General features: G+C 35.4%; 2 protein-coding genes and 1 pseudogene across 2 annotated transcripts in view; 2 read left to right on the top strand and 1 right to left on the bottom strand.

Moving 5' to 3' along the window:
• LOC121798419 (DEAD-box ATP-dependent RNA helicase 21-like) overlaps positions 1-12,950 on the bottom strand; it is a 794,448-nt gene that overhangs the window by 552,873 nt on the left and 228,625 nt on the right. The gene's annotated exons all lie outside the window — the stretch shown is intronic.
• Positions 1,748-8,727, top strand: LOC121798425 (coiled-coil domain-containing protein SCD2-like). Its single transcript, XM_042197427.1, has 17 exons — positions 1,748-2,298; positions 2,698-2,864; positions 3,105-3,180; positions 3,277-3,318; positions 3,409-3,471; positions 4,528-4,577; positions 4,668-4,695; positions 4,827-4,895; positions 4,978-5,088; positions 5,159-5,219; positions 5,796-5,912; positions 6,034-6,149; positions 6,616-6,685; positions 7,079-7,120; positions 7,960-8,000; positions 8,170-8,296; positions 8,431-8,727. The coding sequence occupies exons 1-17, from the start codon at positions 1,936-1,938 to the stop codon at positions 8,550-8,552; spliced, it is 1,665 nt and encodes a 554-aa protein (XP_042053361.1). The 5' UTR covers positions 1,748-1,935; the 3' UTR covers positions 8,553-8,727.
• On the top strand, positions 10,549-12,920 carry LOC121798429 (annotated as a pseudogene).

Raw genomic sequence — 12,950 nt, 5'->3', positions numbered from 1 at the left:
TCTTAATATTATCATCCAACGAAATAGTAACAGTAATTCATATCTAATTATTTTATTATTATTAAATCTAAACTTCCAAGTTATAAAAACGAGTACATGTATATTTACACTTATTTTCTTAGTTTTATCATCCAATAAAATAGTACTCCATAATCATTCTCATCCAGTTATATTGTTATAAAATAATTCTAAAAAATCTCATTAATAAAAATAATAATTATTTTTTGATTGAATAATTATTAAAATTTAAAGTTAGAAAATAAATACATGTATATGTACTATAAAAACAAAATAAAATGTACAAGGATCTAGATATATACAACTTTCCTAAGCTAAGTTTCTTTAATGCAAATAAACGTTTTTAAAATGTATAAGGGTAGTATAGTACATGTATAAAATATGTATTTAAGTATAAAATAAAAATAATATACAATTACTATATTAACCCCATTATGGCATTGCCATTATGTCTTAAATCATTTCTCAACTTATAAAACATGAATACCTTGCAACTTCATCAAACCATGAAGTAAGTAATGATCACTTTCCTATTTATTAATGAATTAATAGTACTTATGCTATACACATGTATTGAATTAATTTTACTTATGCTATAAACATGTATTGAATTAATTTTACTTATACTATACACATGTATTATATTGATTGAGTTATAACTATATTTTATAACCTAATTACTTAAAAATGGCTGTCGTAACTTTCCTGAAGAAGACGACTAAAAAGTTAAGTAAGAATATAATATTAATATTATTATAAATAGTTGTAGGCTCATAAATGCTCTGTATTTAGCTTCTATAAAATACCCCTTTAAAATATGACGTGTATGAACACTTTAAAGTTAACCATTATATTTAAAATTTATACAACTATGTACTAATTTTGTGTTAATGTGACAATATTTTTGTTAGAAATACTACTAGTATTTTAATTTATTAGTTTAAGAAATTGGAAACGAACGTGCTAACAAAAACCATTTCTTCATTATTTTAACACAACAAATTTTTGACTATTCACTTTAATTGTATATTTTTCTTTCAGCTCTATTATATAAAAAAATGGTTTTTAACAATTCTTTATATTTATTTTATTATAAAAAATTCATAATAAAAATTAGAGTTCGTCGTTTAAATTTATACTCATCATCACATTATTAAATGGTAACATCATTATTTCTATATTATTTTTTCTCTACTTAATTCATATAGTATATAAAATCTTGTACCAAATAAAAATATTCCATTTTAAATAGGATGGAAAGAGTATAAAATTAGTGATTTATTAAAATTGATGATTGCCTATTTGATTTTTATCTTGTAGGTTCAATGCAACTTTATTTAGATAAAATACTCACGCCGCTCGAGAAATATATCACATTTTTATCTTTTTAATACGTCCGCAACTTAAGGCCTGATTCACTTTTTTTTGGATAAGTGAACCCATCACTTTTCTAAATCACTAGATTCATATTTAATTATAAACTTAATATATATAAGTAAGACACAAAATACATTTACTTTTTCCACTTAAAGGGCGAGACTTAAAATCTGAATGAATGAAGTTTACCGTGGAGCCACTGCCAAAATAAATTCTTGCGTCCGCCACTGCTAATCAGTACTGAACTACTATTATCCATTGGATATGAGTGACAAAGGAGCTTGAAGTTGACGACTCATTTTGCATTTATGTTAGTAGTAATGTATAATTAGCATCATTAACTTGTAATTATCATTTTTATTAATGTGAATTGAATATAATTACACTTTATCAACGAGGCCGTGGCCGAGGCCGTAGAGTATCCCAGAAATCTCCAAAAAAACACGGCGATTTTATAACTGGAACTGGAAGATCTAGATTCTAGGCGCTAAACATTCATCTCTGATTTCCTCTTTTGATTCAACCTTTACAGCAACACAAATGGAGAAGATGCGCCAATGGGGCAGCCAGCCCGGCGGTTCATCCCCGGCGCGTGCCCACCACTCTCGCTCCTCCTCCGCCACCGGCATTTCCAGCATCAAGCGCACTCAGAACTTCGCCGCCAAAGCTGCCGCTCAGCGCCTGGCTCAGGTCATGGCTTCGCAGGCCGCCTCCGCCGACGATGACGATGAGGACGACGCTGGCGTCGGAGACAATGATGCTGATTTCGGACTCCGATTCAATCCTCCTCTTCCGCTATCTCTCTCCAGGCCGCCTCTTAACATTAATGGAGCTACCAACGGCACTGGCGGCGTCAAGCCGTTGGTTCCGCCTCCTAAGATTATTAGATCTTCCTCCGATGCGGTAATTTTTTAAGTAGCTCTTATTGGTGGTGTGTTCTATCGGAATTTTAATTGTGTGCTTCTTCTAATTTGAAAATTTCTTTATCACTTCTTTTTTGCATTTCTGCTGCATTTGAATTAAGTTTTTCATGTTAGCAATGTCGAGATGCGGTTTAATAGTATAACTTCTGGTATTTTAGCTGGACTATTGCAATGTATTTTTGAGGAATCATCTGCTACTGGGGGATTGTTGTTTGGAAACATAAATGTCGAAAAATCACCTCATAGATAGCGAGATCTCTGAGATTTTATGCCTAGATTGTGCCAGAGGGGTGCATTTTGTTGCAGAGGAACCATAATTTGATGCTAATTGAGATTTTTTTTCTTCTTCCGGTGATTGTTTGAAATATTGTTTTGTTAGGTTACTCGAGACTTATTGGAAATTCAACCACCACGATCAACTTCAACAGGAAGGCCATCAATGTCAACTAGAACAGTGCCGGCTGTACCTCCTAGTAGGCCTTCTGTGAAAACTCCTACACCTATTCCGGCAATTGATCCTCCTAGCAGCCGGCAGAGAGAAAAGAAGTACTCAGAATCCATCTTTTGATGCTTTGAGTCTTTGCTAGTTTCCACATTTCAATTGGAAAATATTCTCCTTTAGAAAAGTTTTGGGATAATTAACTTCGTCCTTGCATGATAATTACATCATTCTACAGTTCCATTAGCTTCTTAAATCAGAATTTTAGTGCATCAACTATCTACTCATACACTGTAGAATCTATTTGATATGAACTGATCACTGATGTGTACAGATATTAACTGCAGATTCTCACCAGATATAGGACAACAAAATCTGAGAGATGCTGGAGATGGGCGTGCTTCTTCTGCACTTCGTGATGAAGTATGTTTGGCACATCCACACTTTAGCTGTATAGATCTTAAAAAATCTGGGGTTTTTAGGTTGTATATTCTCAAACTAATATCTACTTCTTAACAGCTCGATATGCTGCAAGAAGAAAATGAAAATATTGTTGAGAAGGTCTGTCTGTGATTTATAACCTGCATTGCTCTTATTTCCCTAATGCAAGTCTAACAATGTTTATTTATTTGTCTGATTCGGATTTTACAGCTCAGACTTGCAGAGGAGAGTTGGGAAGCAGCTGAAGCAAGAGTTAAGGAGCTTGAGAAACAGGTGATGCATTCTTCATTCCATTTACTTTTATTGCAAGTAAATCTTTGCAAAATATTTAGTAGTATGTGATTGTGTTGTTAAGTAAATTCGAATCTGATTAGGACTTAGGAGAAATGAAGAGGAAAATGTAGCAACCTTGAAAGAGATCATATTTGCCTTCATTAGCTCTTTGCACTCAAAATTGTGGTTGTTAGTTTACCATTTTGGAATGATCATTACCCAGATGATTTATTCATAAGACATAGGAAATGTATCAAGCAATTTGTCTCTAAGAATTATCCTGATAAGATGATTTCCTGATTGTGAGTTACTGTTGTAACTTTATAAGTCTTATTAATAACCTTGAACCAGTAATATGTCTTACTCAGACAGACAAGTAGGAGTCTATTGTATCAAAACAATGATATTCAATTTGAAAGCAGGTCCACTTATTCTTTATTGTCAAGCTTGTTTGGCCTTATTCTTTCTATTCTAGATATTGGTCTTTAGAAATTATATGGAATGCTAACTTATCCAACTCGGCCATGTCTTGGGGGCAATCTAGAATGAAGAAATGGAGTCAATACTCCATAGTTTAATAGGACAGAGTTTACCAAGGGTCCAATTTTGAAAACTCTTGCACCCTGAAAGTTATGTATACTATCAGTTTTGGATCCTAAGAGTCTAAGACTCTTGCATTAACTTCTCCAGTGACCTGTCTGGGGCTATGGCTGCTCATTCATAATATGCCCTTAGTTTCAAATCGCTATATTTTTTCTCTAACTAAGATCGAAACCTACTGATCATACCTTTGTTTCGTTCTGTATTTATTTCAGACAACTTAAACTTAATTCCAGTTGTATTTTACTCCCTCTGCCCAAAAAAAATAGTCTCATTTGCGGATGGCATGGGTTTTAATGCTTAATTGGGTAAAGTATGAGAGAAAGAGAAAAAATTGTGAGAAACAAGACTAATTTTGGTGGACGGACCAAAATGGAAAATTTTGACTATTTTTCGTGGATGGAGGTAGTAAATTTTTTTCTTGTAGTGTAGCTGACATATCAAATGTACTTTCAGGTAGCTGCTCTTGGAGAAGGAGTTTCTTTGGAAGCTAAACTTTTGAGCAGGTATATTATCTATTAACAACAAAAACCTCCATTATGCCGCCTTTTTTCTCCATTCTCAATATGCTAATATTGCACATTGATAATGTACAGAAAGGAAGCAGCATTGCGTCAAAGAGAGGTGACTTTGTTTTATTATCTTCACTTGACTTTAGTCTTATTACATGAACTGTTTTGTACCCTAAGACAAATCGATTTGAAATTGCTTTGTTTATACCTTTATGAATTTTGTTTGTTCTAAAATTGATCTAGGCTGCTCTTAAAGAGGCTAGGCGTGCAAAAGATGATGTGGAAGTGTCATCATTGCAATCTGATATTAAGGTGAGGAAGGTTAACTTAGACTTGTTTAGAAATACTAGTGCAGCATACTGCTTTTACAAATGTTACCCCATTACTGATTCAGCTGGCAAAAAAAGAGTCTGCGGCTGTTGTTGAACAACTGCGTGGAACTGAGTCTGAAGTTAAAGCTCTTCGCTCAATGACACAAAGAATTGTTTTGACCCAACATGAAATGGTAGGTGGCTACTACTCAATGAAAAGTACAAACTTTACCTGCCAATCTTTTCTAAAATTTACATTTGCAGGAAGATGTTGTTCTTAAAAGGTGCTGGCTGGCTAGATATTGGGGCTTAGCTGCTAAACTTGGTAATCAAACATATTGAAATTTGAATATGTGTTCATCTCTTTTGTATGGGAATTATTTTGCATTATCTCTGAATGCTTGATTAAAATTAGTTACCAAGCTTTTGAATATTGGTTGAGTTTTCTATATACTTCTTCAACCATGTCCTAAGGTTAATGCATATCATGACAAATGGCTGAGCTAAACTTGGAACCTAGACTGTTTGGACTTTCTTAAGGGAAGCAAACCTTCAGAAAAGAGATATGAAAAGTTTATTTACTGATAATCTAATATTCCTTTTCTTCCTTAAACATTTTTCTTCTTGTTTCTTTGGGTATGCTTACCTCATTGAAAGGTTCTATTCCTGCACTTGCTAGAGTTATATTATAACCTTTCATGACCCCTCCCATCCACATTGTTTTTTGGTTGTCCGGGGATACTGCATCTTTTCATTGATGTTAATACAAAAAGTTCCATCCTTTGTGCACTTGGTTGGCTTATATAAGTTCATAGCTAGCACTTTCTGGGTTAAAATATAAAGCAAATAATTACAGTTGATTGCTATTAATGGCTAACTTCTTATTCTTCCACCCAAACAGGCATCTGTGCTGATATTGCTGCGTCAAAGCATGAATACTGGTCGTCTTTGGCACCTCTTCCTTTGGAGATTGTCCTATCCGCTGGACAGAAGGCTAAGGAAGAACGTTGGGATAAAGGCTAGTTATCTCTTGCTGATTTTCTGCTTCTTACCTGTAAAAGCAATCCAAGCCAAGAGATTTTAGGTGTTCCCTTACACTTTGGAATTTATCAGCTTTGTTCTTGTCTGATGATGTGCAGGTCATAACAACTCGCAAAGAAGCAAACTTGTTGAAGATTTTGATCTTACTGGAGATGGAAACATTGAGAGCACCCTAGCAGTTGAAATGGGCTTAAGAGAACTTGCTTCTTTGAAGGTTTACTCTCAAAAATTGCCAGCACTTGCATATTTATTTTTACTGGTGTCTAGTTGCTTTCTTATGGATTTATTACTCAGTGGTTTGAGTTTACACTCCTTTATTTTAATATGCTAAGAATATTTCAGAATAAGTTATTTATAGAAATGTAAACTTTTATCCTAAGAGGACCCTGATCTGAAGATGTCCTTTAGTGTTTAACAATCTATCCACCTCTTGAGGACTATTTTTGAGAAAATGTTGCAAAAATGCATGCAAAGTATTCTTTCTAGTGTTTCATGGGAAATGTGAGTAATACTTGGGCAAAGGGATTATGTTTAATCTAGTAAGGTTTCTGGAGCAATTTCCATTTCTTTTCAAATGTAAATCATGCTTAATTTTGGAATAAAGATCTTGCAGTTGCTTTATCTGGGTGTTTAGACAGGTGATTTGACCTTTTTATTTTTTTATAACAATTGTCGTTTAGGTTGAAGAATCTGTTGTTCTTGCGTTTGCTCATCAAAGAAGACATAACTCCACTACGAATTCGATTCCAGGTTTGTTCTTAGTATCTGTAATTTATGGATCTAATTGTTCTCCTTCTCAGACCAAAAACCTTTTTATTCTCGCATAACTGCTTCTTCAATTTTCAAATTGATGATTTTCTTCCAAGCCTGTATTTTCTATCCTAAAACTAGATTTGGTGCATAATCAAATCTGTCAGTCTTGGCTGGGAAAATTTCATTAGTACTGGAAATATTATCTTTGTTAAGCTAGCCATTTACTTGATCTATTTGTCATGGTTGTTTTCTGAAGCTCATAAAGCATGATAATCGTTAGTACTGGTAATGTTAAAGCTAGCATGAGCTTACATCTCATAATGAGTGCGTTAAAAAGATGTTTACTTTTATTTGAACTCTCCATATTTTCTAAACTTTCTGATTCGGCAGATTTGAGGTCACCAATTGATCCGAAGTATACGGAAGCATTCGGTAAGCTCCTAGGGTCCCTTACTGTGCAATTCACTATTGGGTATCAGCCCTGGCATGCTTTTCTTGTTTCTACCATGGGACCTCACTTCCACATATACCTCCATGAGTTATATCAAATTATAAATATAGAGACAAATATCTGGAAGAATATGTACAATGGTGAAAAAAATGGAAATCCAAGTTTGCCTTTGTGGGCTGAATTACCTTATTTAGCTTGAACCTCCATTGTAGTGTTGGGAATCCAAGTTTTCTTTCATTATTTAGGAAGAAGTCTTTAATTATGTCCGTAGAAAATTACGTTATGTATATTTAACTTCTGTTGACATTTCTAATAAAATTTTGAAAGTGTGTTCTACCATTTTAATAAGTATTGTATTGATTTCAACCATCTTCTGAAATGTTAGGGGAATTACTTGGGTTTAAGTAAATTCATACATTATCTTGGTGATTAAAAGATGCTTCATATGTAATGATATAGGACTACAAAGACCACTTGGGGTTATTCGGGACAGATACAGGGAATAGTTAAAAGGGGTTTAATCATAATGTGACCAGCCTCAGGGAGTGCTCATTATGATTTGGATAAACCTCAAGGGAAGTTTGTGAAATTTTAGGGTGCAATCATGACGCGACCAGCCGCCCCTGAGACTCATTATATTTATGATTTAGATAAACCTCAAGAGATGTTTGGCTCATGGTGCAGTGCTCACAGATGAATCCATTTAGCTTATAGTAATAGTAATCAAATTATTTTTTGTGTACCTTATCCATCAAATATGATGAGGATTGATGATTAATAATAAATATAAACTCTCCCATTTATTGCTTTTATCTTACAGAACTGAGAGCAGAGGAATCTGAGGATGTACTCTTCAAAGAGGTTTGTCCGTCTCTGTATGCAGTTCCTTGTATTTCACTCATATTAGTATCATACTTCCCTCTACTTTCTTTATAAAGTTTAAAAAAAAAGGGCCCCAACTTGGTGGGTGAGCAAGTCATTTTGAGAAGTTGCGGTATCCTGCATTGATTCCTCTGATGGTGCACTACAGGCATGGCTTACATACTTTTGGAGAAGAGCTAAAGCTTATGGTATAGAGGAAGAGAAAGCTAAGAAGAGACTTGAGTTCTGGATCAGCCGTAGTGGGAAAGCACCAACTTCGCACGATGCCTTTAACGGTGAGTTTTATCATCTTCTGCACATGTTGTACAACTTGTTTTCTATAATCACATCATCTACTGAAGTACACACCCCATTTTAAAACTTGCATCTGGAATGAGCCATGTAAAAGATGTGGTAACTATGAATGCAGTGGAGCAAAGTCTAATTGAGCTGCGGAAATTGGCAATCGAGCCGAGACTGTGGGAAGCATCGCGCAAGGAACTAGAGCAGGATGCCTCCCTTCTTAACGGACCAGAATCTGCTGCTGCGTAGCGTAACATATCACAACACGTTAGATGGTGTAAATTGTATCAGTGAGATGCTTTTGGCTGATGTAAATACGAGGCATTTTCTAGTCATATATGGATGTTATATTCTGTTTACATAAAACTAGTTGGATCTTTTTATTCGAATATATATATATATATCAATTTAATTCTGGGGAAAACACATTCTTCCTTATACTATTAGTGCATGTTCGTTTTTGTTCATTGAATTCCATCCATAGATGAGTTATCTACCTTACCTTGTCTAGTAGATCCTCATTATTTCTTTATATCCGTAAGTACTTATGTATGTTTCACATAAAAAAAGTTTTTTTTGCAATTGCCTAGAATATCCACTGACGGACTTAGTGACTATTCTCCGTGCTGATTTGTCGGCACCTCATGGATGGGACATTTGGCCTAATGATTAAAAAAAATTAATAGACCGTTAACAGTTGAGGCTATTAAAACCCTAGTACTAATATAATTCACGATGATTTTACTGAAACGATAGGTCTGATTGATTGAACTATCGAAACGTCGGCGAATCGACTTCATCAATAATCCTACAGTTATAATAGAGACTTTTCATTACTGAGATGGAAAAATTGTCATTTTACAAGTGGAGGCTGTGCAACTGATATATACTCTACTGCTCCATAAACCACTACCACGCTTGAAGTAGAAAATTTGCAGACAAACTATTACTACAAGATTAAATCTGAGGAATTTCGAGTTGTTGTTTTATGTTGTACTTTATGGGTCTAACAAACCCAAATCTTGCTTCACTATCAGTAATAGTATCAACACGACATAGATTTAGATCATCTTATCTCTAAATCTCACTCCCATTTATTAAATGTTGCAATATAAGTATATATATGGCGTGGCAATATTAGTGTCGGGTACACTTATTACAATTAAGAAAAAGGAAATAAAGAAAGACATAGCAAGCCTATATGTAAATAATAGTAGTATAGTAGTAGTAAATGTACATGAATTGTGTAGACATGAAATCTAAGGCGTGAAATTAAAGATGGTGAAAAGCCCATCGTTTCTTTGTTGACACAATCATCTGCTGCTGCAACTGCTACTCTCCAATTTCCAATTCTTTACTACTTTTTTTTTTATTTCTTTTTACTTTTTCGACTGAAATCAACAATCTTTCTTAATGTCTTTTACCCCACTCCATGTTTAGCAATATGCAGCTCGTTTTGTGATGAATATCGGAAGGTATCTCAGGCGCATTATTTATATATAATGAAGATCGGATCTCTCTTTCAAGATTATAATAATTTTTTTATAGCGTTTAGACATGAAATTTTAATATTTTTATATAGCAACAAATCTCTAATATTGGCAAGCACTGATGCTCATGTGAATTTTCCACTTTAAGCAACTAGTATTTTTTAGTTGGCAATGTTGTAGTTGGGTCTCTTTTTAACGTACATACATTGTTGTCAAATTGGTATTGTGGGGCTTGTCTGATGCTTGTTGACCATTAATAAAAGAGTAATTTGCTTTTATATTCCTAAATTTTTCACAAGTTCTGGTTTTGCCTAACAGTTTAAAAATCTGTTTATAAATTATCAAGCTATGGATTTTTTCTAATTTTACAATCAATTGAATATTCGATACTAACATATGCTATTGAGTTTGATCTACCCCAAACTAAGGTTTTAGGATTCATAATTATGGTTTTTTTGTAAGTATTGTCTTCAACTGGTGTGCATTTGCAGACTTAACCCCTAAACATAATGCTACTAAGAAATAAAGAATCTTCGAACTCAGTGTGGAACGAGAAGCTTTTTAGTCTATATACACAATTTCAACTGATGCTGCAACAGTGTGAACAAGTCTTGACCTTGAATCGAATAAATCCCACTTCAAAAAAGTTGATCTTTTTTAGATTTATTGTAAAAATGTGTTCACTTTTTTCACAAGACAACAAGAGAACAAGCGAGGAGAGGGGACTACAACTACAATTGCAGTCTGCAAGAAATCAGACCCCAGTTTTTTCCATTCCCTTTTATCATATCCTTGTTCATTCACACAGCTCACGTTGTCTTCATCTCACATCACATTCAAATAAGCTAAATCAATCATGACAAGCAAATAACACATCCCCTCCTCCGCTTTGTATTTGGCCATGGCTGCCATTGTAAAGATCGTAGCTTTTTTCTCTTTATTGGCACATTCAGCTAAGTGCCATTCCTCACCTTCTTCTCTGTCAGCTGCTGACAGAATATCTGAGCTTCCTGGGCAGCCCCGGGTTAGCTTCCACCAATATTCTGGCTACGTATCTGTTGATCAAAATGAGGAGAGAGCTCTGTTTTACTATTTTGTTGAAGCTGAGACTGACCCTGCGTCGAAGCCTCTTGTTCTATGGTTGAATGGAGGTCACATTTCTCACTCTGTGTGTGTGTGTGTTTATGATAGTAGTTTGAATGGTGTGATTATTATTGGCAGGTCCTGGTTGTTCATCTTTGGGAGTTGAGGCGTTTTCTGAAAATGGGCCTTTTAGGCCAAGTGGGAATGGGCTGGTCAGGAATGAGCATAGCTGGAATAGAGGTTTCATTCCATCTTCAACATATCTTTGCTGTTTTAGTGTTGTTGGAATGTGACTCACATTTTGTAGCATTTGATTTGTGTGATGCTCTGCAGAAGCAAATGTCTTGTATTTGGAGTCACCCATTGGAGTAGGTTTTTCCTATGCTTCCAATTCATCCTCTTATGAAGGTGTAAATGACAAAATCACAGGCATGTTTCCATCTTCTCTAATCTCCATGCATGTAAATTGTTGCTTTTATAATTTTTTGTTCCATTTTAGGAGTAGTATTCTAAAATCTTGCTCTGTGTTATAGCTCGTGACAACTTGGTATTTCTGCAAAACTGGTTCCTTAAATTCCCACAATACAAAGACTGAAGCTTGTATATCACAGGAGAGAGCTATGCTGGTAGTAGTACCCCCCACAAAGAATATTTTTTTCAATGGAATAAAATTGTGAGGTGTAATGATTCCTAACAAGTTTTAGTTACCCTTAGGCCACTATATTCCCCAGCTAGCAGAGCTGATGCTCCAATTCAACAAAAAGAGAAGAGAATTCAATCTCAAAGGAATTGCAGTGAGTTTTGGTCAAACATAATTCTCATCTTGTTTCAAGATCAATACAGTAATTTGTAATGTATAATCTATATTGTAGCTAGGGAATCCAGTACTAGAATATGGAACAGACTTCAACTCAAGGGCTGAATTCTTCTGGTCTCACGGCCTAATATCCGATACAACGTACAGAATGTTCACTTCTGCCTGCAATTATTCACGATATGTGAGTGATTACTACAGAGGCTCTCTCTCCCCAATCTGCTCCAAGGTGATGAGCCTTGTCACAACTGAAACCAGCAAATTTGTTGACAAATACGATGTCACTCTCGATGTCTGCATCCCATCCGTGCTCTCTCAGTCCAACGCCCTTGCTCCACAGGTTCCCAGTATTTTAGGGATTCTAACTGTCTTACTGCATTTGCAAGTCTGAATTGCGCGTTTCTTCTTTGCAGCAAGTCACTGAGAGCATAGATGTGTGTGTGGAGGACGAGACTCTGAATTACTTGAACAGGAAAGATGTTCAGAAGGCCCTTCATGCGCACCTCATTGGACTCAACCGGTGGCTCGTCTGCAGCAAGTAATAATCCTTGTTTTTCATAAACATACCTCCCACATGCACACACGATGCAGAACAGAATTCTGAACTTTTTATGACAACCTTGTTTCAGTATTTTGGATTATGAACCGCTTGATCTTGAGATGCCTACAATCAACATTGTGGGCAGAATAATTCTGGCAGTGATCCCTGTTTTGGTGTACAGTGGAGATCAAGATTCAGTCATACCTTTAACTGGAAGTCGAAGGCTCGTTCACAGACTGGCGCGGCTGTTGAAGCTGCGTTCAACTACGCCTTACAGGGTGTGGTTTGCTGGGATGCAGGTGAAATTCTCTCTTGAGTCAATCAATCAATATAGTGTGTTGCTGGTTAACATGTCTGAGTGATGATGCTCATCTCAGGTTGGAGGGTGGACTCAGGTCTACGACAACATCTTCTCGTTTGCAACAATCCGAGGGGCGTCTCATGAAGCTCCATTTTCTCAGCCGGAGAGATCCCTTGTGCTGTTCAAAGCGTTTCTGGAAGGCAGGCCTCTGCCTCAAGAATTTTAGAGAACATCTCAGATTCAAATTGTAAGTAGTTAAACTGTAAAGTGTTGATGTTAAAGAATTTACATTTGTTAATTTGTTTGGTTTCTGGAAATCATGATTTGTAAGAATGAAGGAATGGTGTGTGCCAGTTGATGGCAGTTTTTGTCAGAAGATGGAAGTGTATTTTTAGTGCAGATGAAATTGCAAATTCAA

This window comes from Salvia splendens, chromosome 4 (assembly GCF_004379255.2).
Source record: "Salvia splendens isolate huo1 chromosome 4, SspV2, whole genome shotgun sequence".
NCBI lineage: Eukaryota > Viridiplantae > Streptophyta > Magnoliopsida > Lamiales > Lamiaceae > Salvia > Salvia splendens.
This window is presented reverse-complemented; position numbering and strand designations above follow the sequence as displayed.